Here is a 22,879-nt window from a genome sequence, read left to right on the forward strand (position 1 = left end):
AGGCTTTTTGCCTAGGGTAGAAGTGTGAGCTCATGAATGTGTTTCCTGGACTGGCTCTTGTGTACGAATTGCAAGACTAATTAAACTCATACATATTTGTGGAAATGCAAATATAATTTTATTTACCAATGACTGTAATAAAGGTAAATGCTCCTTACTTAAACAAACAATTCACTTTGGGAATACAGCTGTAAACAGAAGCAATAAATAAACACTCGTTATTGAGTGCTTACTGTGCATCCCCCGAACTTCACAAGCAGGCTGCTCTGATCTTCCACCCTGCCATTTACACCCAAGAAGCCTGAGGCCAGACTAGGAAGCCTCACTCATCTGCAGATGTGGGTACTTAACCACAATAGGTGTGAGCACTCTTAACCATACACAGGACTCTCCAGAGCACAGCTTAGATCTTGGCTCTGCCTCTTAGGTGCTCTGTACCCTGAGAAGCTATTTAAACTCCCCATGTCTCTGTTTCCTTGTCCATAAAATAGGAATTGAGACTTCCTCCTAGGAAACATGGAAGTATTAAATGAGATAGCGTATTAGAGTGCTGGGCATGGAACCATTGCACGGTAAATGATAAATACATGTTAACAATTCTTCTCTTATCATTATTATGATTATTAGCATTATGCAAGACTGCTCTAGATGTTTCTACATATTCTCATTTAATTGCCACCATAATTCATGGAGTCGGTGCTATGCCTGACTTACAGGTTAGGAGGAGCTCAGAGCTCATGGAATAAAAACTATTGCCCCTGGTTATCCTGTAGCTCTCCATATTAAAATGCAAGTCTGTGGGTTCCAGATCTAGTGTTTTTTCAATGCACCACAGCTGCCTCTGGGTTCTCTGTTACAGCCTGGTGCTGGTGGACTAAGCATCACACCCACTGCAGCATTTTAACGCTCAGCCCAGCCTAGTCACAAACTCTCCAGTCCCTTTGTGGGCTCAGCTTCTCCAGCTGCCACGGATGTCTGAGTGGTCTCTGAGCCACACCTCAGAACTTTCCCTGCTCGACCCCATCCTCATTTTCACTGAATTCCTCAAGGTTGTACCAGCCTGGACACTAATCCAGCACAAACTTGACATCACAGGGCTAGAGACTGAGATGGGCAGTGTTCCTCCCGGAGATCTGCCTCATCCTTTCCCCAGGTGAGAGGGTCCAGGACTTGGTCAAAGCTCCCCGCTCATCCCTGACCTGCCTCCTCTCAACTAGCCTATTATTGACCATCTATCTGCCAATCACAAGGGGAGCAGGGGAGTGGCATGAGGGCGTCTTTGTGGGCTCAGGGTGGTGTCAGCTGTGTTTTTCTGCTGCTTTGAGCTTTGCTTTTCTGAATTTTACCTCCTGAGGAGTCCGTGAGCCTTCCTGGACAGGGGCGGTGGCTCGCCCATCTACATCTCACATGGTGCACGCCCAGTGCTGGGGGCACAGTAGGGCAGCAACAGCCCAGCCCAGGCTGCATGTGGGTTCTGACAATTACTGAGACAATCCCAGTCTTTCAGGAGGTGCAAATAGAGGCGCCTTTTCTCTTTTGCTACCTTTCTACCTTGCTTGTTTTTCTCATGCTGCGTACTGTTCATAATGGAGGAACACTTTCACAATAAATTTCCCATAAAAAAAGAAGCTGGACTTTGCCAGGGGCCGGAGTGACAGTCCTTGCAGTCCCTCCAGATTAGCAAGTTACCATGAGGTCTGTGCCTGCCAAGACATACCTAGCAGCAGCCTGGGGGAGGTCATTAGGGTGCACAGTGCCATGGGATGCCATGTCTTGGTGAGTCCCCCGTCTGAGGCAAGCTGGTCAGACATGCATGCATGGCTGGGTGGTACAATGGGTTGGGGGCTTTGGGCTGACAGATTTAAGCTTCAGGACTCTTACAGGGACAAAACGTGCTGAAGCTGCAGCAGTGAGAGGCTTCCTGGTGGAGGGTCAGGGTTCTGTGCAGAGGAGAGGCTTTGTTTTGGGGGAAGCAGAAGCAAAGAGGGCGCCCCGGCTTAGCAGAAGGGTGCAGAGCTGGAAGAAATCTCCCAGGAAGAGAAGGGAAGGCGGGGGCAAAGGCAGAGAAGACAGGGTGCCTGGGTTGTGAACTCTTTTGACTTCTTTTTCATTTGTTCTATAGCTACAATTATCGCAGGCTCACTGTGTTCCAGGCACGGTGCCAATGCTCTACCTAGATTACTGCATTTCATCCTCATGATAAATTCTTTTAGTTGGTGCATATATTTCTGCTGGTTATACAGGGAAACTGAGGCTGGCCCAGTAAGTAACATGTCTTGCCCAATGTCACACTGCCACTGGAGTGGCTGAGGTCGACCTTAGCGCTGCCCACCTCACAACCCTCGTGCTATCCTGAACTTCCCTCACGAGGGTCTGGGGAGCCCTGGGGATCTGTGTGAGGTGCAGACTGGTCAGAATAGCTGCACCCATGAAGACATGGGACTTGTAAGAATGTATTACCAGAGGGCTTGATTGGGTATGTGTAAGAGAGTACTTGTATGAGCGTGAGAAAGTAAAAGTATGAGATTTGGACTCACTTCTTATAGATGGGGAAAACAGGTCTCTTAGCACAGTCTAGGAACAACCTAAGGGACGAGTTTCATAGAGAAAGCAGAGAGTCATGAGAATGTGGGAGGTTGGTCCCTGAAGAAGGGGTGTGAGCCCTGGTGGTCAGGAGGCAGGGCATAGAAAGCTAGGGGACAGTCACAAAATGTCCAGCTTAGAGGCAAGAGGGAGCCACAGTGTTCCACGGAGGTGACTGTGGGACTTTGGGGACCAGGACGAATTACAGTGCAAGAATACTGCAGATCCTCTGATCCTGTCCTTAGAAGATGCAAGTCTGGGGCTGAAGCCAGGACCTTAATTTTCACCAGACTTCAGGAGATTCTGATCCAGGCTCCTTAGACAGCCTGGGCAGGCCAGGGTCCAGCGTTAGCTGCAGGAAGACAAGGTCGTGTGCTGTGCACCTGAGAGCATCCTGCTGAGAATGTGCTGGGTGAAGTTCAGAAGAAAGCCCTGAGTGTAGGAACAGAGCAGTGTCCTAAGGCGCCAGAGTGCTGGGGGGCTCTAGAAGAAGGACAGAGTAACCACTCTGTGCTTGAGATCACAGGACAACTGGGCTGGCAGGACTGGCCTTCCTCTTGCTCCCGAGGAGCTGGGAGTTCATGCAGGTGCTAGAGGTTGCCTGGAGCCTGGTTTGGCAGGGCTTGCCTTTGTGTCTGTATCCCAGCCGCTGAATTCACCCTCCAAGGGGCCAGAGATGAGGCAAAGGAACAGGACACCTGTAACTAGGCTCAGGGGTGGTGCATATGGACAGGAGGAGCTGGCCAGGAAGGCAGAGATGCATTCAGCCCGAGGGCATTTCCCAGGCTCTACCCTGGCCCTCCTGGGCACCGTCCTTCCCTAGAACACGTGGCTTCCAAGCGCAGCCTCTGGCCTTGCCGGTCTGGTCTGAGTACCATCTGCTCTGGCCCAGATGGAGGCTGTGAGGTGGGGGCCTCTCTCTCCCCATAGCTGCCTGTCTGTCACACACACACACACACACACACACATGCATGCACGCATGCACACATGCACTTTCCTGCGTACATACAGCCCTGTACTCATTTCCAAGCGAAGCTGGGTCTGCAGGGCCACCTTGTTGGAAGTCGACCCCCGCTTTTTCCGGTCTCCCAGGGAATCTGTGGGCAGAGTGTGAGAAAATGCCACAGATGGCCCAGCTGCACATCTAGGAAAGCAGCTTGGTCTCTGGAGGACACTGTCTGACTTCGAATCCCCCGATTACACTGCCTATAACCACGTGTGAGCAGGACTTTGCCTCCCCACATGTCTTCCCCACAGTTTTTCCCCTTGCTGGCCAGAGGGCCCCCCCGCAAAAGACACCCATGCTTGTGCACATTTGCAGGGAACTACAGGAGTGCCCACCCAAGGAGTTGGACTCATCTTTTCTGTTTTTTTACATGCACTTGGTAGAAACTGTAGTCATAGACGTACACACAATCTGTCACTAAAAATTGGCCCAGCCGGGCCGTCACAGCCCACACATGCCTGCATAAACTCAGCATATATGAGCACACACGTCCACATATCTCCTTGCGTGGCTCTTATAGGCTGAGATTGGAGTGTGTTCACATGGAGGTGGCATGCTTGCATATGCATAGACACTGCATACCCACCTCATGTGGACACACACACAAACACACACACACACACACACACACACACACCTCAGGGCAGCTGCAGTGAGGGGCTCCAGACCTTGAAGCTCTGTTCTGATCCACAGCTTTAGGCTTGGGACAGAGGCGGTCTGTGCATGGGGTACTCCTGGTCCTAGAGCTGGATGAAAAAGGATGGGGCTGTACTGAACAGCAAGGCCCAGCAGGTAGAACTCTGCAGCCTTGGAAGAATGGAGAGAGCAGTCTCTGCATCTCCTTTATTCTTTCCAGAACTAGGGCAGCAAACACAGCTCTCCCACATCCAATACATAGTGACCCACACGACACCAGTATGCACATGCATGCACACAACACAATTACTGGGCACACAGTAAATGCAAGGCCTGAGATTACAACACGCATCGAGTGCCTCTAGCAGTGTCTCTAGGCTGCTCTGCCGCAGTGCCCAGCAGTACCCACTGAGCCTCAGCCTTTACCGCCCATCAGCTCGGAGCATCCATATAGGCAGGGCCTCACCTCCACCACTGCCGGTGGCAGTCCCTCAACCCTCCTATCTAGTACGCAGTCCCAGACCCTATTAAAGCACCTCATCACTCACAGAAAGCCTCAACTTTCAAGTGGTGTGCTCACCTATCAGGTGGAGAAACCACAGTAAATGCATCCCCACCTTAAGGAAAAGAAAACCAGAGGTTTCTGTTTCTCTGATGAACTTCTTGCTCTTGTTAACCCTTTGATAACTCTGTGTGTGTGTGTGTGTGTGTGTGTGTGTGTGTGTGTGTGTGTGTGTATGTGTTCTCTTACTTCAGCTACGAGCAGGGCTACTTTCTCTGCCAAGTGTGTTTCTGTGGACCTACAGGAGCCTAGCAGCCTGTGAGCAGGCTTGGGTGGACTGCAGGGCACCTGGTGTGCAGTTTCTCTTGCTCTGAGCCAGAGTAAATGCAGGTTGCAGAAACTCTTGTTCTCCCTTCCCAGGGCCCACCTCTTAGGGAACATCTTTTCTGCTCACGGTTCCCACCTTACCTTTCTGAGAGCTGTCAGTGCCAGTCTACGGGGTTGAATGGCCCTTGGAATGCCTGGGCGACATCTCTAAGGGATAAGCCTTTGGTCTTTTTCAGATGAACAGAAATTTGGCCAGGGATCCTGTGGGTTGATGCAGTAGGAGGACTGCAGAGGGAATCTCAGAGATGGCCTTCTAGGTATTTTTTGACTTCCAGTGAGGACTTGGCTTCAGTCTTTAGGGTGCCCCTGGCTACATTGGGAGAGGACTTTGGCCCTTGGCCTCTGCTGAAATGTGAGCAGAGCGGGGCCTGGCCTGTCTGCTCCTGCCTGCCTTTTGCGCTGGGTGCTTGTCATCCCTTTCTCTAAACCAGCTGGCTTTACCTTTCGTGCTAAGGAGATAGTGGCTCAATTGCCCTGGCCTTATGTTGATTAAGCCTTGTCACTAAGGAGTGGTGTGTGAGTGTGTGAGGGTATGTGTGTGTGTGTGTGTGTCTCTCTGTGTGCTTCTTTTTGTGTGTCTGTGTATCAGAATGCTTCTAGATGTGTGTGTCTGTGAAGGTGTGAATGTAGCTGCAATTTTGAGCGTGTTTGAGTCTATGGATATCTGTAAGTATGTGTCTGAGTATGTTTCTACCTGTGTCTGTGTATGCTTGTGACTCCAGGTATGCATGTGTTTGTGTAAATGCTTGTGGGCGTGTTAGTGTGAGTCGTCTCTGTGTGTGACCATGAATGTGAACATTTCTATGTATGTGCCAGTATTTTCAGATCTTCTGCAAAAGACAGCGTGGAATGATTTAAGAACATTAGCTAGTAATGTCGCAGGGCTTCAGTTTCCCCATCTGCAAAAGGACGGCAATGGAGGAGATGACCTTTTTACTTCCATTAAGGAAATGTGCAGCCATGGAAGTGTGGAGGGCTTAAGAATATGACAGACAGACTGTGGGGCATGAAACTCGGTCGAGTTATTGTTTTCAGAGCTTCCCTTTGCTCGTCTGGCATTCAAAGGGGGCACAGTGCCATCTCTGCTGAAGTTTTGTCATGAGGGTATCACGAGAAAAAAAATAGGCAAGAAGCTACTTGTGTACCGCCTAGTAGGTGTATTGTCAGTCTTCCTTCCTGTCCAGCTTTGAGCACCACTCTTGATCCTGTCTCTTGCGTCCTGTCTGAAGAGTAGGAAGGACTGTCAGAGCTGCTCAGTGGTCTGATTGGGGCGCTGGCCCTTAATACATGAAAATGAGCTTGGACATTTAAATATTTAACTGCATTTTCCTTCCTAATTTGACTCTGATAGTGACCTTAAGAGGTAGGTAGAGCAGGTTCCAATATAGTGACATAAGAGAGGAGAAACTGAGGCTCTTTAAGAGAAGGGGACTGGGTCCCTGGTCGGGAGACCAGAGGCAGGATGGGGCAAGGATCTAGGCATCTGGGTCCTAGGTGCACCAGCAGCCCCTGTAGCAGGTCTTGTCCAGAGGGCCCAAAAATGTCTGCTTCCAGAGCTCCTGTAGGGCCCAGGCCTCAACTGACTTACCAGGCTCAAACAGGAGAAGCCTGCAAGTGAGCCCCAGCCATACCCAGATCATTCCATGACAAGGCTCCTGGGCCAGTGCTCTGCGCAGGAATTGGAGGAGTGACTCTAGCAAAGAGGGTGGCCAGTCCTTCCCAGGGTGGCTTTAATTGCCTGCAAGAGGCAGATTCTTCTACTCCCAAATAGTCCACGGGTTGTGGACATCCAGAGTCACATTCATTAGCCTCATCACCCACCTTATTTATAGAATTTGACCCTAAGTGATGTTTGCTGTTTTCCTAAAGTCTGAATACCTGCCGAGCAGTGTGACTTGAACTCTCAGACAGCAAGGGAAGATACACTCATGTTCCTGAATAAGTGTGACCTTGCAAGGCGATACATTCAATGGCACATTTCACTTAGCACAGTTTTGTGTGTGTTGGGGTAACTCTGTTCTATAAATGATGGGAGCCCTTGGACTGAGGAATCTGCCTACCTGCTCAGCAGCCTTAACTCTGTCCCTCAGTTCACCCAGGCCCCTTTTCCTGCCTCACCTGCACCCATCCTCTAAGCCTGAGCTACTCTGGGTATCCTGGTCAAGTTGGAGCAGTTTGTAACTTTCCCTCATCATTCCTTTTCCCTTTTTCTTTATAAGAAAGGTATCAGCTATATGTAGTTATGACAGGACTAAAAGGAAATACTATATAATAAAGTACTTTACAGATTAAAATGTTATATGAATAGAATGCATAGGATAATATAAATAAAATAACTTAACCACCGTGATACACTGTAAGATGTGTGACTTTGTTGAAAACACTTTTGTACATAGGTTATATACATACAGTAGAACATTAGACTTAGTTTGGCATATAATATAGTTTATAGTATGTACTGCCATCCATAGGGTTATATAATATTTTATGACATATGATAGTCCTAACGCAGAGAAAAGTAGAATCAAAATCAGTTGACATTAGACTATTTTGGCATTCGGAACACAAGACTCAGATTTGTGATTTTAACAGCTGAAGCTGAGAGGAAGAAAACTAAAAATACTAATGGAGAAGATATCTCCATCGACCGGCAATGTGGCCCACTGAGTGGGGGAAACTGCGGGAAGATTAAAGCCCCCAGAATAAGTCTGGGTAAGGACGCAGCAGGGAGAGGGCCCTCTTGGGAGGAGGTGGAGGAGCTGGGCTTGTCAGTGATTGTTCTTACTATTTATGAAGCCAGATGAGGAGCTATAGCGCTTGCAGTGGCCCCTGTGTCTGCTGATTAGCTGGCGATTATATTGATGATGTAATAAAAATTCACTTTGTCTATTAAGTTTCACCAGGACAATCAGGGAGAGATTAGATAAAAATCAGAGGAAATGAATAATAGAATGGAGGAGGAAAGCCACGAGTCTCGCCTGCCACGGTCCTTGTCTTTCTGCCCTTTTGCTGCCCCCACAGGGGCACAAACAAAGAAGCCCCCACCTCAGCACCGCACAAACCTGCACTGAAAACTTCCGAGCAGTGCTGCTCTTGGGGAGCGACTTGGTGCTCCAGAAACTATGTTGGTTTAAGTTTACAGACTATGTTTAAGACTTGATTAAACCTTTGTCACAGCACCCTCCACGGATCTGCTGACCCTCTGGGAGGCTGGCAAAGTGATCAGTCCTTTAAGTGTTGCGGCCCCTCTAGTTCCGCGGCATGGCAGATGGAGCCCTATGTAGAGACACAGCTTTAGGCTGGACAGATCCGTACTCCCTATGGACCTGTCGACCTCATAGCCTCTCCCTCTGACCTGGCCTGTGCCAGAACTTGTCCCTCCCGCCATCCATTAGAGGGGCTTCTCTGGGTTAAGACTTAGGCTCTGAAAGATCTGTTAGAAGGCACCTGCCGCAGACATGGCAACACATTAATGTCTATTAGCTCCAGGGGCACATTTGCCTGGTTTGATTGCCTGGACTTGGAAAGGATAAGAAAAGGTCATTTTTGGTTGAGGCTCACTGCCCTAGAGCCCTGGGTCCTGGTTTGATGGCTTGGGGCTTAGGGTTTGTGACTTAGGTTTAGTGGGGGAGTGTGGAGAAGGCTGGATAACGGGGACCTAAGGGACGCTAGGAGGAGACCACCCGTAGTGACTTCTGCATCAGCCTAGGAAGCTGGGTTGTGGGGTTACACGAGCTCTATGACTAGCTCAGGTATGGCCTTCCCTGAGAAATTCCTGGCGTCAGGAAAACACCAAGGTAAAGGCCTGTGGAAGGATGATGTGAAGGGGGTCTCCCTCCCTTAAAAGGCCACCTCATCTATTTTGGTTCCTCTGAACTGGGTTTCTCTTCCCAACCACTGCTGACTTGCAGTACTGCGCTGCTTATGAGCGAGCCCTTGGTTCCCTTCTCTAGGTGTACTGTCCACACTGGGAGCAGTTCTTCCTGCGATGTATGAAGATTCCTTCAGCTGAAGACTAGTGTCATCCCAGAAAACTCTGTTCCCTAGCTTCATCCCCACTTTTGTGCTGGGGGCAGGGGCAGAGGAAGGGCGGAGTGTGTGGGAGGATTCCAATCCGGAATCTCCCATGCACCCCTGGGGATGTTCATCGGAGTGAGGATTTGGGGACAATTTGGACGCCTGCCTTGGTGACAGGTAGCATAACCACAGTTCAGATATGCCAAGAGTAATTTTTCAGCCCAACTGGGCTGCTGTTGGGGATAGTTGAAGGACACTGTAGTCCCAAAGCAGGTAAGGCATGCAGGTAGCCATGGCAGGTTCTCTGTGTGTCACTGACTTCCCTGGAAGCATCTGTGACCCACCTACTCATCCCTGTCCTTGTCTCCATCAGCCGGGCCGATGGTGGGTCCAGATTTACTAAAAATGAGAAATTCTTTTGTCCACCAGTCTGAGAATGAGACTTCATTTCAGTGGGACAAAAACAAAACCTAATAGAATGAGACAAAACACTCTGACCTGTCAGCTTTTCAGCCTCCCTGCTCTGCCTTCTTCCCATCTGCTGGCCTAAGCTTTTTCCGTCCCTCTCTACCAGGGACTGGCACCAAGCCCTCAAGTACTCTGACGAGAACTTGCCTTTGGGGGTTCCCACATTCCCTACACAAGGCATTTGTATTGCACAGTTTTGTATTTGTGGGGTTGCCACCTTTTACCACATCCAGAGTTACTGGACTTCTCAGTGGGAGCCATGACACATATCCACTACGGCCTGCTCCTGCTTGGCAGAAGTCTGCCTCTGCACCATGGGGGTGAACAGGGGGACGGTCGGAGACTCTCAGAGGCCTGGTGCCCTTGGATGAACGACTCCCCGCTTGCCCAACAGGCCCCTCCTCCTGCTCTGCTGGTCTGTGGGACATTCTCCTTTTGGCTGCGTGGCCTCTGCTGTGAGCAGCCCTCTTAATCACTGGCTCAGCTGAGACAAGGTCAGAACACTTGGAGTTAATGTTTTGCGGAGAAACTTGAGAAACTCTGGGAGAAAGAAACCAAGGCCTTGGAGATGGCATGAGGAACACACAGTGTCACACAGGAGGGAGAAGAGAGCAGGAGTCTTGCTCCTGATGGCCTCAGCTAAGTGGGTGAAGCCCGTGGGTTTGACTCTTCTCCTTGTCTCCTACCAGTCCCAGCCCCGGCCCGTGGAGAAGAGGGATGCAAGTGTGGCTGCTCTGCCTTTCGGAACAGCAGTCCCATCTCAGCTGCTGTGGTGCTGCGTCTGCGTGGTGGTCACTCCCTGCAGCCTACCATTGCACTTTTGCTGCTGGGAGTTGCCACTCGCTGCTCCTTTGTTCTTCCTGGGGCCCCACTCAGCTGCCTGGGTACAGGACTCATCCCTTAGTCTTCATTCCAGGGGATTTCCAAACTGGTCCAACAGCATTCACTCCAAATTAGATACTTACTGAAATGGTCAAAATAACACTACGGAAGTTCTTACTCCCAGTGAAAGGAGTTTTAAAGAACAGAAAAGAAAATGAAGCCAAAACATAAGCCTCTGGCGGCTCTCCTGTCCTGTCTCGCTGATGATGAAGAGGACTTCAGGGCCAGGTCCTCGGCTGTACCTGGATGGTGGTGTCCCCATCCACCTCTAGAGATCAGCCCTCTGCTGAGCCCAGCCAGGCCACCAGGCTCTGTGTGTGAGCTTTGGGAGATTCCTTTGAGGGAGGTAACAATTGGGAGTTGGACCCTGTCAGTCCTTAAGTGTGGAAAAGATCTGGTGCCTCCTCCAACATCTGGAACTTCCTCAACATATGGAATGAAGAATAAAAGCAGCACTAAACCATAGACGGTAATTACTCATTTTTGAAATGAAACAACGCACATAGGTTGCGTGTGTACCCGTTTTCCCGGTGCCTCGGGCCCAGGCCTAACTTATCAGATGAGGGAACTGGCCCAGGGTCCCAGGTTACCCACTCATGCAGGGAGCTGCAAGCTTACAGGGCTGCCAGTCTGCCTAGTACCCAGCGGGGCGCAGCGAGGTCGGCACGCCGCTCCTGGGCTGGGGCGGAGCCTGGACTGCGGCAGACAGGCGCGGGGCGCTTGGGTTTCAGGGGCCCGAGGCGGCACGCAAGTTCTTCCTCTCACCATCAGAGGGCAGGCGACAGCCGGAGGAGAGAGGAGCCCTGCTCCCCCACACAGTTTGGGGGTTCCTCCTAGTGTATGGAAAGAGACTAAAGGAGTTGCCAGGCTTCAGGTGCTCCCTGTTCTTCCTGGAGCTACCTAGGCCCGGGTCTGGCGGCTAGGAAGAGGACCGAACCCTGGCTCCAAAACGCATCTTCCGCTTACACCCTCCCTGGCCTCCGCGGAAACCAGTCCCTGGTCCGGCCCCAGGTGGGGCTCAGCTGGGGAGGCTCGGGCAGTCGCGCCAGGGAGGAAGGGGCAGTGACCCACCAGGGCGCCGGGAACCGCGCAGGCTGAGAGTGAGAACATTGTGTACAGCCAGCAGGTTTGCCCGTTGGTGGCTTGGGGTGGGTAGGCAGCAAGTCAGGGAGGTGGTTTGTGACCTGTCTGCGGGAGACGGAGCGCTTCCTCATGGGAAGGAAGCACTTTCCCTCTGGAGGCTCCATCTCCCATTCCAGCCAAAGGCGCCATCTCTTTGCCATCCTTTCCAATCAAAGGCGTCGCCCCCTGTTCCCTGGCAGCCCATCTCTCATTCATCATCACTCCACCAGGGCCCTGGCCTATGAGGCAGCGTCCCTCCAAGCTGCTTTGGCGACTTTGGGAACAGAGAAAAGGAGTGATCAGAAAGCCTACCAGGCCTCTGGCTTCCCCCAGAGAAGCTTCCATTCAGAGGAGCCCCCACATACCCAGCTTATCTCCTTTCCCATCCTTCCTCAGAACACTTTTAGGCATTACCCAGGGCTGCCAAAGACAGTCGTGGACATCCTGATCTGGGGCTTTAGCGGGCAAGGGAATGAAGGGTTGAGGCAGTCCCCAAGGGAATTCCAAGACCATAGAACATGACCTTCCAGTTCAGTTCCCTCTCACTCACTGTGACTAGAAGTGAGCCTCGGGTAAGAGTAGATTTCAGAAGACCAGGACATTCTTATCCCACCAGCAGTGCTGGCTGAGCAGCATGCATAGTCTCTGGCCTTAAGGACCCCATCACTGTGATTGATCTGATGGGGGGCATTTTCTCCTGGGACACCCGAGCTGTACAGTGCACATTGGCATCTCCGGGGCCAAGGTCCCACCACATCAGTGTGGACATCGCTTTAGGCTCTCCTCGCTTCTTTGCCAATAAACCTCTTCATACAGTGGGGGGCACAAATCCTCTCTGTGCCTCACCCAGTGAGGCCAAGCCATGCCAAGTATTGATTTGACAGAAAGATAGGGATATTCTGGATGGATAATGGTTAGGGGATCCAATTTCTTTCTTTTCCTGCTCAGAGAACACCTCTCCTCCACCTCACCCTGCTGGAAAGCAGAGGCCAGATGAGGAAGAGTGTTCTCGTGGGTCAACCGGGGACACCTTCATGCCCCTTGGTTTTCTCCAGGGAGTTCGTAAAGCCTCTGGGAGCAAGGTCCCTTCTCCCACTATGCAAGCACTCCCAACATCTTTACATCCTCGTATATTCTTAGAACCAGTCAATATGATTAATTTTACATGGGCGTAATTTCCTGCTATTGCCTCGGAGTCCTCCTAGCCTCGCCCATCAGCAGCGACATGATACAGTTTCTGGTTATATTGGTCAACCAAGATATTGATATTATTAATAATGGATATCTATATGCTGACCTTTGTCCACACAACTGAATCACTCTGGGCTGGCTGTCACATTTTTTTAAAGGGTATTGATAAGCCCATTACTGGAAGGACATGCACAATCTTAGGTGTGTACTTTTCACTCACCTTCAGGGAGCTCCTGTGAAAATCTACCTGTATTGGAGGAGCTGGTACAAGATGGCATGTGGTATGCAAAAGAATGTACACAGGTGCTTGTGTGGTGAGTGTATGTGTGTGGGCATGCAAGCCTTTTCATATGTGTGTGTGTGTAGTGTGTGTACGACTGTGTGTGTGAATCTGTCTTGAACACCTGCCCTTTTAGAGCTGATCAAATAGTCAATTAGAGCATTATAGGGAGGTAGCAGAATCAGAGAGTTCCTACAAATACACTGTGATGTAGTGTTTGATCTTTGGATGCCTCTTGTCTCCTAGGACTTGCGCGAGGAGGCTTGGCTTTATAAGGATATTATTAGGTTGATGCCTCCTTGTCTCAATTTACCTGCCAGGCTAGAGGCAGCATTCACTGGGAGCTGGCTGGCCAGAACCAGCCACTGCAAGGTGCACTGAAGGCCATGCTGCAGGCAGGACGTTGGAGGCATGCTACTGCCAGCCTCAGTGTCTTTATCCATGTCCTGGCAGCAATTAATCTGGCTCTACTTTCTGAAGGCCAGAAGAGGGGAGGTTGACTCAGCTCAGCCTCTCAACACTCTGCACTGAAACTCCCAATCAAAGGAGTGCTTGACATGCTGCCAGGCCTTGCTGATTACATGGTGGGGTGTGGCACGCTGCCTATTAGAAGGGAATAGATTTGTGGAGTTCTGTGGCAGAGGCATGATGCATGCACTCCGTGTGTACGTGTGCACACAGTCACACAGACCTCATTGCTACATACCTCTGAGGCTGCTCTCATGTCTACCTGTGGACAGTGATGTCAGGGACCTTGCCTGTATCAGCTTGTCCTATAGTGATCTGATCCTGTGTGGACCCACATATGCTCACTTTTCAGGGGTGCCCCCTCACTTGTCCCTGTGAAGGAAATCCAGCTAGTGAAAGAGATCTTTTGGATCCTCAGACACAGTGTATGAATAAACCAGACATGGATTAATTAGGTGTGACTGCATCATTAAATTAGAATAATGAACAAACAGCCACGTATGGCATTCAAATCTGCCTAGAACGACTCCAAGGGTTGCCTTCAAGTAAGTTACCTGTCAGTTTGTAGGTTTTGGGGACTGTAGTGAGATTCCCATCATATCTTGAGAAGTGGGTTCTTTAGGCACCACCTAACGCAGGCGAGGGCTGTCCTTCCTTGGGCACCCAGCCTCCACACCCAGCCTCCTCCAGAATCCAAACAATGACTGGTTCGATACAACATCATCTATGCATGCCTCAGCTGCGCACATTTCTCAGTGTGAAATACGACAGTGGCACAGGTGCTCAAGAGACGGGAGGGAGAAGTTAAGAGGTGTGGGCAGTGGATGGGAAATGTATTGATTGCACAATATTTATGTGGACGTACATAGTTGCTTGTGCATGTGTGTGTGCACACACACTTCTATGAACCCCACTTCCAGGAACTCTTTTTTCTTCTATGAACACAGTCCTCATTTCAGTCAGATTTGTGCAATTTTAGAATGAGCTGTTGAACGGCAGCCCCCTGCCCTTGGCAGACTACACTACCACAATCCCAGTACTTGGACATAGTAGCTGTGCAGAAACAACCATTTATTTTTCACAAAAAGGGGAAAGTCAACAGCTAAGAGGGGAGAAAATGGGAATCTTGCGGGTCTCCCTGTGGGTCTCCCTGGCCAGCTATAGGGTAGCCACCTAATGTATAGGGGCCTTGTTAGTAACATCTCTTAAGTACCTAGAAACCTTTAATCTGTAGCTGCTCTTAACACAGGTGATAATTAATTAAAGCAGAGTGTATTGCAATAAAGTAACATCATGGTTAGTTTATGTGCTGTCCAGAGTCGGCCTTCGGAAGTCTCTGTCAATTAAACTCTTGTTGGAGGCCAGCTCATTATCATTTTTTCCCCTGAGTTTGATCAATATTTTTGGCTGTGCTGTCCTCACATGGGGACCATGTCTGTCTCCATGAGGGTACCCATTTATTTACATCTTGCAGATGGCCATAGAAGATTTGCTCCTGAGCTGAGCTGCTGGGAATCGCTCTGTTTGAAAGCCTCAATCAGCTCATGCTGGAGGGGAGATACAAGGAAGGATAAGAGAAACAAAATGTGGAGCAAGTAGAGAGGAGAAACCTTGTGAATCTATAATCCTGAATACATCCCCTTCTACTCTTGAGGGACTCAGAAATCAGGGCAATTCCTCAGGGGCTTCCCACCTGGCTTCCTTGTTGTTTCCTATGGGCTGGCCTGTTGCTCAGGCTTTATACTCATCCAGGGGCTACTGGGAATTTGATGCGTGGAAATGGAGGAAGCTCTTAGGACAAGTGCATCAACTCAGGAAATTCCTTTGCTGTCTAAAATTACCTCTGTAATTGTCCCTTTGCTCTAGCACCTTTAAGTGTACCCCTATGCAATCAAGCAGAGCATTCATATCCTTTATCAGGTCCAACTTTAGAGTTTGGGGGTATCTTCAGTGGCAAGAAGAAGGAAAAGAGAGAGCAAGGACAGTGGATGATAAGAGGACTACACCTAACTTGGGAAGGAGATTGCGTTCCAATCTTTTAGGCCAGTAGTGCCAAACCTATTGCACGCATGCTGCAGCAGGCTGTTTGTCATCACCGAAAGCTCTAAAAGGTTCACCATCTCTGTTCAGTTATTTAGGTAGGACAGTACACTTTCTTGGAGATGTTGTGTATTTAAAGGACTTAGGAAAGGCAGAGGTGAAAAGGGTGAATATAATTCTCTTGTTAAAGAGAGCCCAAAAGGAGGGCAGCTGGGTGTCTGCTATGCCCTGCCTGTATTTAGAGAAAATGCAGCTCTCTGCTTGAAGGATTTGTCCTGACTGAGCTTGTCAAGTCCTGTGCGTATATTTATGTGTATATGTGTGTATGTATGAAAATACTCTAGGAGGAAAGTATGCTAGGATGCTGGGGGGCATTGAGTGGGGGTGTGGAAGCAATGGATGGTGAGAATTGCTCTGCAGAGAGCTGGACTCTGTGGCCAACTAGTCAGATCCCAGATGTAAGGTCATTTCTGAAACAAGTCAATGGGTGAGCAGAAGCAGTCCAGACTCCAAAAATGATGGGATGCTCTCCCAGACCTAGACTTCTGAGTAGGAAAATCAGTTAGATAAAAAGGCCTGCATGCTGGAACTTGGATCGTTGACAAATCTAAACCAAGAGTTCTGAGGTAGGTAATGAATGTAATAATGAGGACAGCATCCTCCTTTAAAGAATCTCTCCTTTTCTTCATCACCCTTTTCCTTGATCCTGCATGGATCCTAGAAAGATGAAGCTGCCCCGAACATAATCTCCATTCTTTTTATATTTTTCATTTTTTCTCTGCACATGTGCGTGCATGAACACACACACACACACACACACACACACAGAGTCATTCACACCAACATCTACACAGACTGCAGAATCTTCCCTTCCCCAGTTCTTTAGTACCCATAGATACACTGGTTTTCACATCCTCTAACTCTTCTTTCCACATATCATATGGGATTTGCCTTCCCACTCAGGAGCTGCTGCAGTTATGGCCACTGTCAACTAGCATGCCCAGCTTCTAGCTGGCATTTTGATCCTAAACTCTGTCTTCCTTTTTGTCTATTTGAAGTGTTGGACCGTATTCTCAGTTGCATTTCCCTTTTCTCTATAGCATATCCACCCCAACTTCTCTCGAGCTGAGATCTCTTTCGGGTCAGTTTGGAAAGTGACCATCTCTTGATGACGTGGGAGGTGTGAGCTCTGCAGTATTTTCCACAAATTCATCTAAGGCAAAGTTGCAACTCTTTTCTCAACCAGTGAGGTGATGTCTCAACTATCTTCTCTGGCATCACTCAGAAACCCTGCTCCCATCTGGTATATAAGCTATAATAGGAGAATGTTGATGCCAATAATAGTAATGAACATGCCATGCTTAAATTGCTGGAGTGTGTAGCGATCACTGGGCATCAAGAATACCCCTCTAAATCAGCTCTTTGAGAGAATCCTCAGAACTTTACAATATGACTGTGTAGGGGTCATATCTATAGTGTGCATTTTTGTAATATTGTTTTCCTTTAAGTTGTTCTTGAATGAAGACTATTCAGGAAAAGCTTTTGGTTTTGCTTTGTTTTGTATCCGAGAGCCACTAACATCTAGCCAACTAGAACAGGTGATGCAGGGAATAAAAGTATGCCAAGGGGCTTCTTTCAATCCAAATGAGAATTCCCATTAAATTCAGTGAGGGCTGGGGTGAGAGTATTAACATCCTTCTGATGAATTGCAATGAAATCTAGGCCAGGCTTGGTTTTCATGTGTGTAGGATGTGCTTAGTCATACTTGCACATGGATGCATATACGTGGATGTGTGCATGCTAATTTATCTCTGTGTGTGCTGATTCTGAGAAACTTTGTTTTAAAGATAAATAAAATTGTGCACAAGTAGTGAGCAACCACCAGTTTCTTAAATAAATGAATCATTTCTCAATATTTTTTTCCTTTTAAATAGGACACATCATCACTTGGAATTTGGAGGTTTTGAAATGGTGGCTATTTCTTTAATATGTTTTAGTCTTATAATCAATGCTGGTGCTCATTTTTTTGGTGAAATTTATTTTTAAAGTGTTTTTCTTGTTTTCTTATTCTGGTTATTCTATTTCCCCTATCTCTGACAAAGTAAGTCTTTCTTTTTAAAAATTATAGGTGTGTAGCCAGTCATTGAGCTAGTTGCTTTCCCTGGACAGAACCGACTTTTTATTTTTCAAAGTAATTAAAAAGAGTTCATCTTAATTGAGCTGATGCCCATGCTGATACCTAGCTTCACTCTCTTAGACTCATTTGAAAACAGAAATCAGATAGAGCCTCACAGTTTTAATTCACCTATCTACAGAGGGGGAAAAATGAACGATCTCAGCTAAGTTGTAAGGTGGAAATTCGATGTTCTGAAAATTGTTGCATCTTAAATGCAAACATAACACATAATTTTATGAAGATGGCCACAAATCAACAAACATGATGATAATCCTTGTCCTTTCTCCCAGGTACACCCCAAATCAAGAGGCTTTAGGCATTTCCTATTCAGGTACAGTCGAAATGGGAGGTTGTGCAGCTGATGGTGAGTATATTTTAAAATGATACACTCTCCGGAGCTAAATCACAGAAGGTTTCGTTACTCTGTCCCCACCCTTCTTCTGGATGTAGCGTGAAAGTATGAGGGGCTGGCTTCCCTAGCTGTGATCCTGTGTTGGGAGCCCCCCAGCCTGCCAGTAGAATAAATTTTTCTCTGTGTAGTGGGGAAAACCTCAAAGCAGAGTAGTTATCCAGGCACAGATCTGTTCTAACTGGATAACAAGAAAGACTATGATGGGGACTTGGCTGTTTAGATTAAAATGCATCGCAGGCTCTGGGAACAAGCACACATCAGTAGTAAAGGCTGTTTAAACCTTTGGGGACAGCCCTATGTTTAGATTACATTAATTCATAAATATTATACTAAATACCACTTAAATTGGACTTAAATGACTTCAAAGATAATGCATTATAATATGGCTATCCAGAGAGCACTAGTCTTTATGTCTCCCACTGACTCAGTCTTTGCTGCCTCCTATCCTGTTAGATAAGACCAAAGTTATGAATGGATTTCTGGCTTATTCATGATCTACCGTGTGTGTGTGAGTGTGTGTGCAGGGATGAGTATATGTGTGAATATGTGTGTCTTCAGTCACTGCCTCTGTTTGTTCTCCAAGAAATAAAAAAAAAAGAAAATAGACGTAACTAAAAAATGAGAGAAAAGAGGAAGTAGACTAGTGGGTGGCCTGGTTCCTTCTTCAAGGAAGAAAAATTCTACAAAAAGGGGCAACATTGGTCCTTAACCCATTTCTTCTGCTATCCTGGGAATTTGCTTTTCTCTTCTTTAATCAATAGCACAATGTTGTTCTCTTTGGAGCCTGGAAAAACAATCTTTCCAAAAGTGCTTAAAATGGGGGGGGGGTACTCTGAGTTAGCCAGAGAGTTTGCATTAGACTGAGGTTTATTCCTTGGGTGTTGTTTCTTTGAATTTTGATTTGGTTTTTTTCTTCTTTTCTTGATCTGCCTAACACCCAGAGTGCCCTCCCTCCAATTGCTTGCTAGTCTCCTGGGGGGTAAATTTACCTTTACAGTAATTACCCCAGTCCACAGCTGCTATTTGCTGCTTCCTAGCCCAACAGCCCTTCTCGGATATGGCTGGGTTTGCTCCACAAAACCCACCCACTCCCTCCTCCACAGACTCCCAATTTGACTGGAGTAATTGCCTTTTAAGGTGCACTCTACTCCTGACAGGTATTCCATTAACCCTTAGAACTCCTTCCTTCTTTAGTTACCTGAAATGGCAGGTGGCTAGCAAATGGATATCTACCTGAAATCTCATGTATTTTGTTTACTTTTTACTGGTTTAAAAAACCAATAACATACACATGTTATCCATGCTGGGGGCCAGTATTCTCTTATGTGTCTCAATTTTATCCCAGTATTATTCATTAGAAGTTGTAAATTCAGATAGGGAAGAGCAAGAGCCATGGATATGCCCTGAAACCAGGCTTAACAAAGGCATAATTCTATCCTTAGCCTCACGTTGTCAGTTTAGAGATGGGGAAAATCTAGAAGCCAAATGCAACCCTCATTCTTCAAATCTCATCATGCTTTTTGACTTAACAATTGTTAATCACCAATGGCAAGCAAGTAATTTTTTTTTAAGGTGGCCAGAGGCTTATTTTACCAGGATTAGCTAATAAATCAGGCTGCATCATTGGAGGAGGAGTTCAAACTCTACTAGGACTGAATAAACCAGCCCTTGGAAATGGTCTCATTTATTCAGCTCTCCGGGAGTGTCCAGGCATGGCTAGAGACATTGTGGCCAACCTTGACTCTAATAATCAGAAGGATGGAGAGGCAGGAAGTTTTAAGGAAAATATATGCTCAGGCTCTGAAGGGTAAGCTGCAATAAGCACCAGGATGCCTGAGCCAATGAGCCCTGCCTGTCAATGACTGAGACAGTTTGGAAGAAGAATTATTTTGAAAATGAAGTTTTGTTTTCCTAGGATATATCTATATATCTATATATCTATATATACCTATATCTATATATATATATCTATATATATCTATATATATATCTCCTTTCTCTCCCTGATACAAATGATTGAAATTCTACTTCTTATAATATGAGAAAGACCAAATTACATTAGAAATAAAGTGATAGCAGCAAGGAATTGTTGAGAAGGAACCAAGGAATATTGCTAAAGTTTATCTTCATTTGAAATAAAGAAGTAAATAAAGTGCTCTAATCCAGATCTCATAGGATGCCCAGTTCCCTACAGCTATCTTTTGCTTCTAGTGGGTTCTGATTTTTAAACTTTGAAATCTTAAATTACCACAAAGCTGATCATAGGTAGGCAAAAACCATCTCTACCTATGCTATTAAAATTTTATTATTACTATTTTTAAAACCAGGGACCTATTAAAATGACAAAGATTTGATACAAGCCTTGATTAGCTTCTAGGGAGCTTGATTGGAAAGAGAAATCTACAAAGATATGGTTGAGAGGGAGGGGGAAAGAAAGTGTTTCTTTCCTTCAAATGTTATTTCAAAAACTACGTCCCCATTCCACCTTTTCCATCTCTTTTCTGAACAGACAGACATTTTCTCCATATTGGATAAAGGTTGGCCTCTCTTTCCTTTACAGCCCCCACCCTTACCCCACCCCAGCAAAACCGGTATATTTCCATTCTGCTGTGTTTTTGAGCTCCTCAACATGCCATTAACTTTAAGATTTACTCCTCAGCAGGCAAGCTGGAAGATGCTAAAGCCAATAAAAACTGCTCTCTGGGACTCCAACTATGAAGAGTTTGGAGCTGTTTAGTATTCGGATGAAGGGAGGGCTGGAGAAGGAGGGTGGCTGTGGTAGTGAAAACCACTGCTGCTCAGAGAGCCAGACAGCTCCGCGCTCTGCACCTAATGTGCTGGAGGATCAGCTCCGTTGCTAGCCCATTTGTGGCCAAGAATGAGGCTGTTCTCTTTATATGGGGGTGGGTGTACATGTGTGTGTTTTCATCTTTAAAACCACCAGCTCTAACACAGCATCTTCAACGGCTCCCCACACTACTGTTTATTAAAAACGGAACGTCCATACACATCCCCTACAACTTCCTTATCCCCATGCTCCTTCCCTGCCTGGCGATCAATCTCTCTCAGAAAGCATTTAACTTGCCCACACAGCTCCAGCACCGATTAATCCCCGCTGCACATCCTATACATTACTGTTAGGGAGCGGAGCACTGGGCTAATTTTGTCACCTACCAGCCACCCACACACATTCTACAACCGAACACGTTTGGGGCTCTGCCTCAAAGATAATAAAACAAGGAGAAAACAGGCAGGTTGCAGACAATTTCTATGACCACTTTCTTAAAAGTTGTTGGGTTTTAATGCTTTGATTATTCTCTCTCCCCCTCCCCCAAGCACTCACTAGTAATGATTGCTTCAAGGGAGAAATGATCTACTATAAGGCTCTCTGCATGCTGAGTTTGGGATAAATTAGGGTACACTCTTAAAACGCATATCTTGCACACCTATATTTTCCCCCAAAGCCCAGTTTTCCTGGGAAGGGGACTACACAGATTCCCCAGACACCCATTCCACCCAGGGGATGGCTGGATTCTTGCTAATGCTTGCTTTAGGTTTTATCACTCCTTCCTTCAAACATCCAAACCACCCCCTTTCTCCCTACTCCCCATACTGTCACTCACACCACAACCAGATTATTGAGGCTCACAGCTTGACAAGGAGAGTTTACTGTTAAACTGACAGCAAAATAAAAATATTTCTTTGAATTTGTCACCTCTCTCCCTTTTTAGACGGCTGAGCTCTCCTGCTACTCTGGCCCCAGCGGAGGATGAAGAGACCATCTCCTGTAGTATTTTCAGCACCACGGCGACGGACAGCTCCCTCGGTCCCCGGCCCGCGGGAGCGCCTGCCAGTCCGCTCAGCTTCTTGGGCTCGCCCCGTGCAGCTGTCCCTATCCCAATCTTTCAAGTCGCTGTACCCGAAACACAAGCCCCATTTCCCCCTCCATCCTCTCTTTCTTTCTCTTCATCTTCTGCGCCCGCTGCTCTATCCATGGCACCGTTCCTATCAGCTCCTCGACCAAAACCCAGCCTTGCCCCAGCGAGCAGCTCCCCACGCACCCCAGTGCTGGTCTCCGCTGCCGAGCGCCTCCCTCCTCGGTGCCTGCCCGTGGCTCCCTCTCGCCCCGTCTCCCGCTCGCTCGCCAGTTGTCGGCCCGCCGCTCGGCGGCCCGCCCGCTCCTTCTCCCTGGCAAAGTTGGGAGGGAAAGGTGCACTCACCTTTGTGCATGCCTGTGAACCTGTCCTTCAGAACCGTGAGCTCGTAGATCTTGCCGAACTCCTCGAAGAGGGGCTTGAGGTCCTTCTCATCCAGGTTTCGGGGGATCTGCCCAATGAACAGCTTGATGGCATCGTGGTCCTTCATGGGAATGGTCGACGGGTTCCCCGGGCTGTGGCTTAATCCGTTCATGTGCCCGGCGCTGCCCGGGCTGCCGCCGAGCCCGTTGGTACTGAGGCTCGCGTTGTCAGCCTGTCCGTTTGCTAACGTGGCCATCTTTATATACATAGAGAAAATCTTCTTTCCTTTTATTCTTTCTCGCTCGCACTCTCTCGCTCCTCTCCCTCACTCGCTCGCTCGCGCTCACACACGCACACGCATACACACACTCGGGTTCTCTCCCCCTCGGTTTCTCTACACCTCGCTCTCCTCTCGTTCTCTCTCTCTCTCTCTCTCTCTCTCTCTCTCTCTCTCTCTCTCTCTCTCTCTCT

The 22,879-nt window shown here is 47.9% G+C and overlaps 1 protein-coding gene across 4 annotated transcripts in view; it reads right to left on the bottom strand.

Moving 5' to 3' along the window:
- The window catches only part of Celf4 (CUGBP, Elav-like family member 4), a 291,336-nt gene extending 268,512 nt beyond the window's left edge, over positions 1-22,824 (bottom strand). For all 4 annotated transcript variants that reach the window (XM_005372840.1, XM_013510323.1, XM_013510322.1 and 1 more), the window contains exon 1: positions 22,391-22,824. In XM_005372840.1, coding sequence (XP_005372897.1) covers positions 22,391-22,676 — 286 coding nt within the window. In that variant the 5' untranslated portion in view covers positions 22,677-22,824. The remainder of the gene's footprint in view (positions 1-22,390) is intronic.
- Positions 22,825-22,879: the final 55 nt, after the last annotated feature.

This window comes from Chinchilla lanigera, unplaced genomic scaffold (genome assembly GCF_000276665.1).
Source record: "Chinchilla lanigera isolate Chin_1 unplaced genomic scaffold, ChiLan1.0 scaffold00001, whole genome shotgun sequence".
Lineage (NCBI taxonomy): Eukaryota > Metazoa > Chordata > Mammalia > Rodentia > Chinchillidae > Chinchilla > Chinchilla lanigera.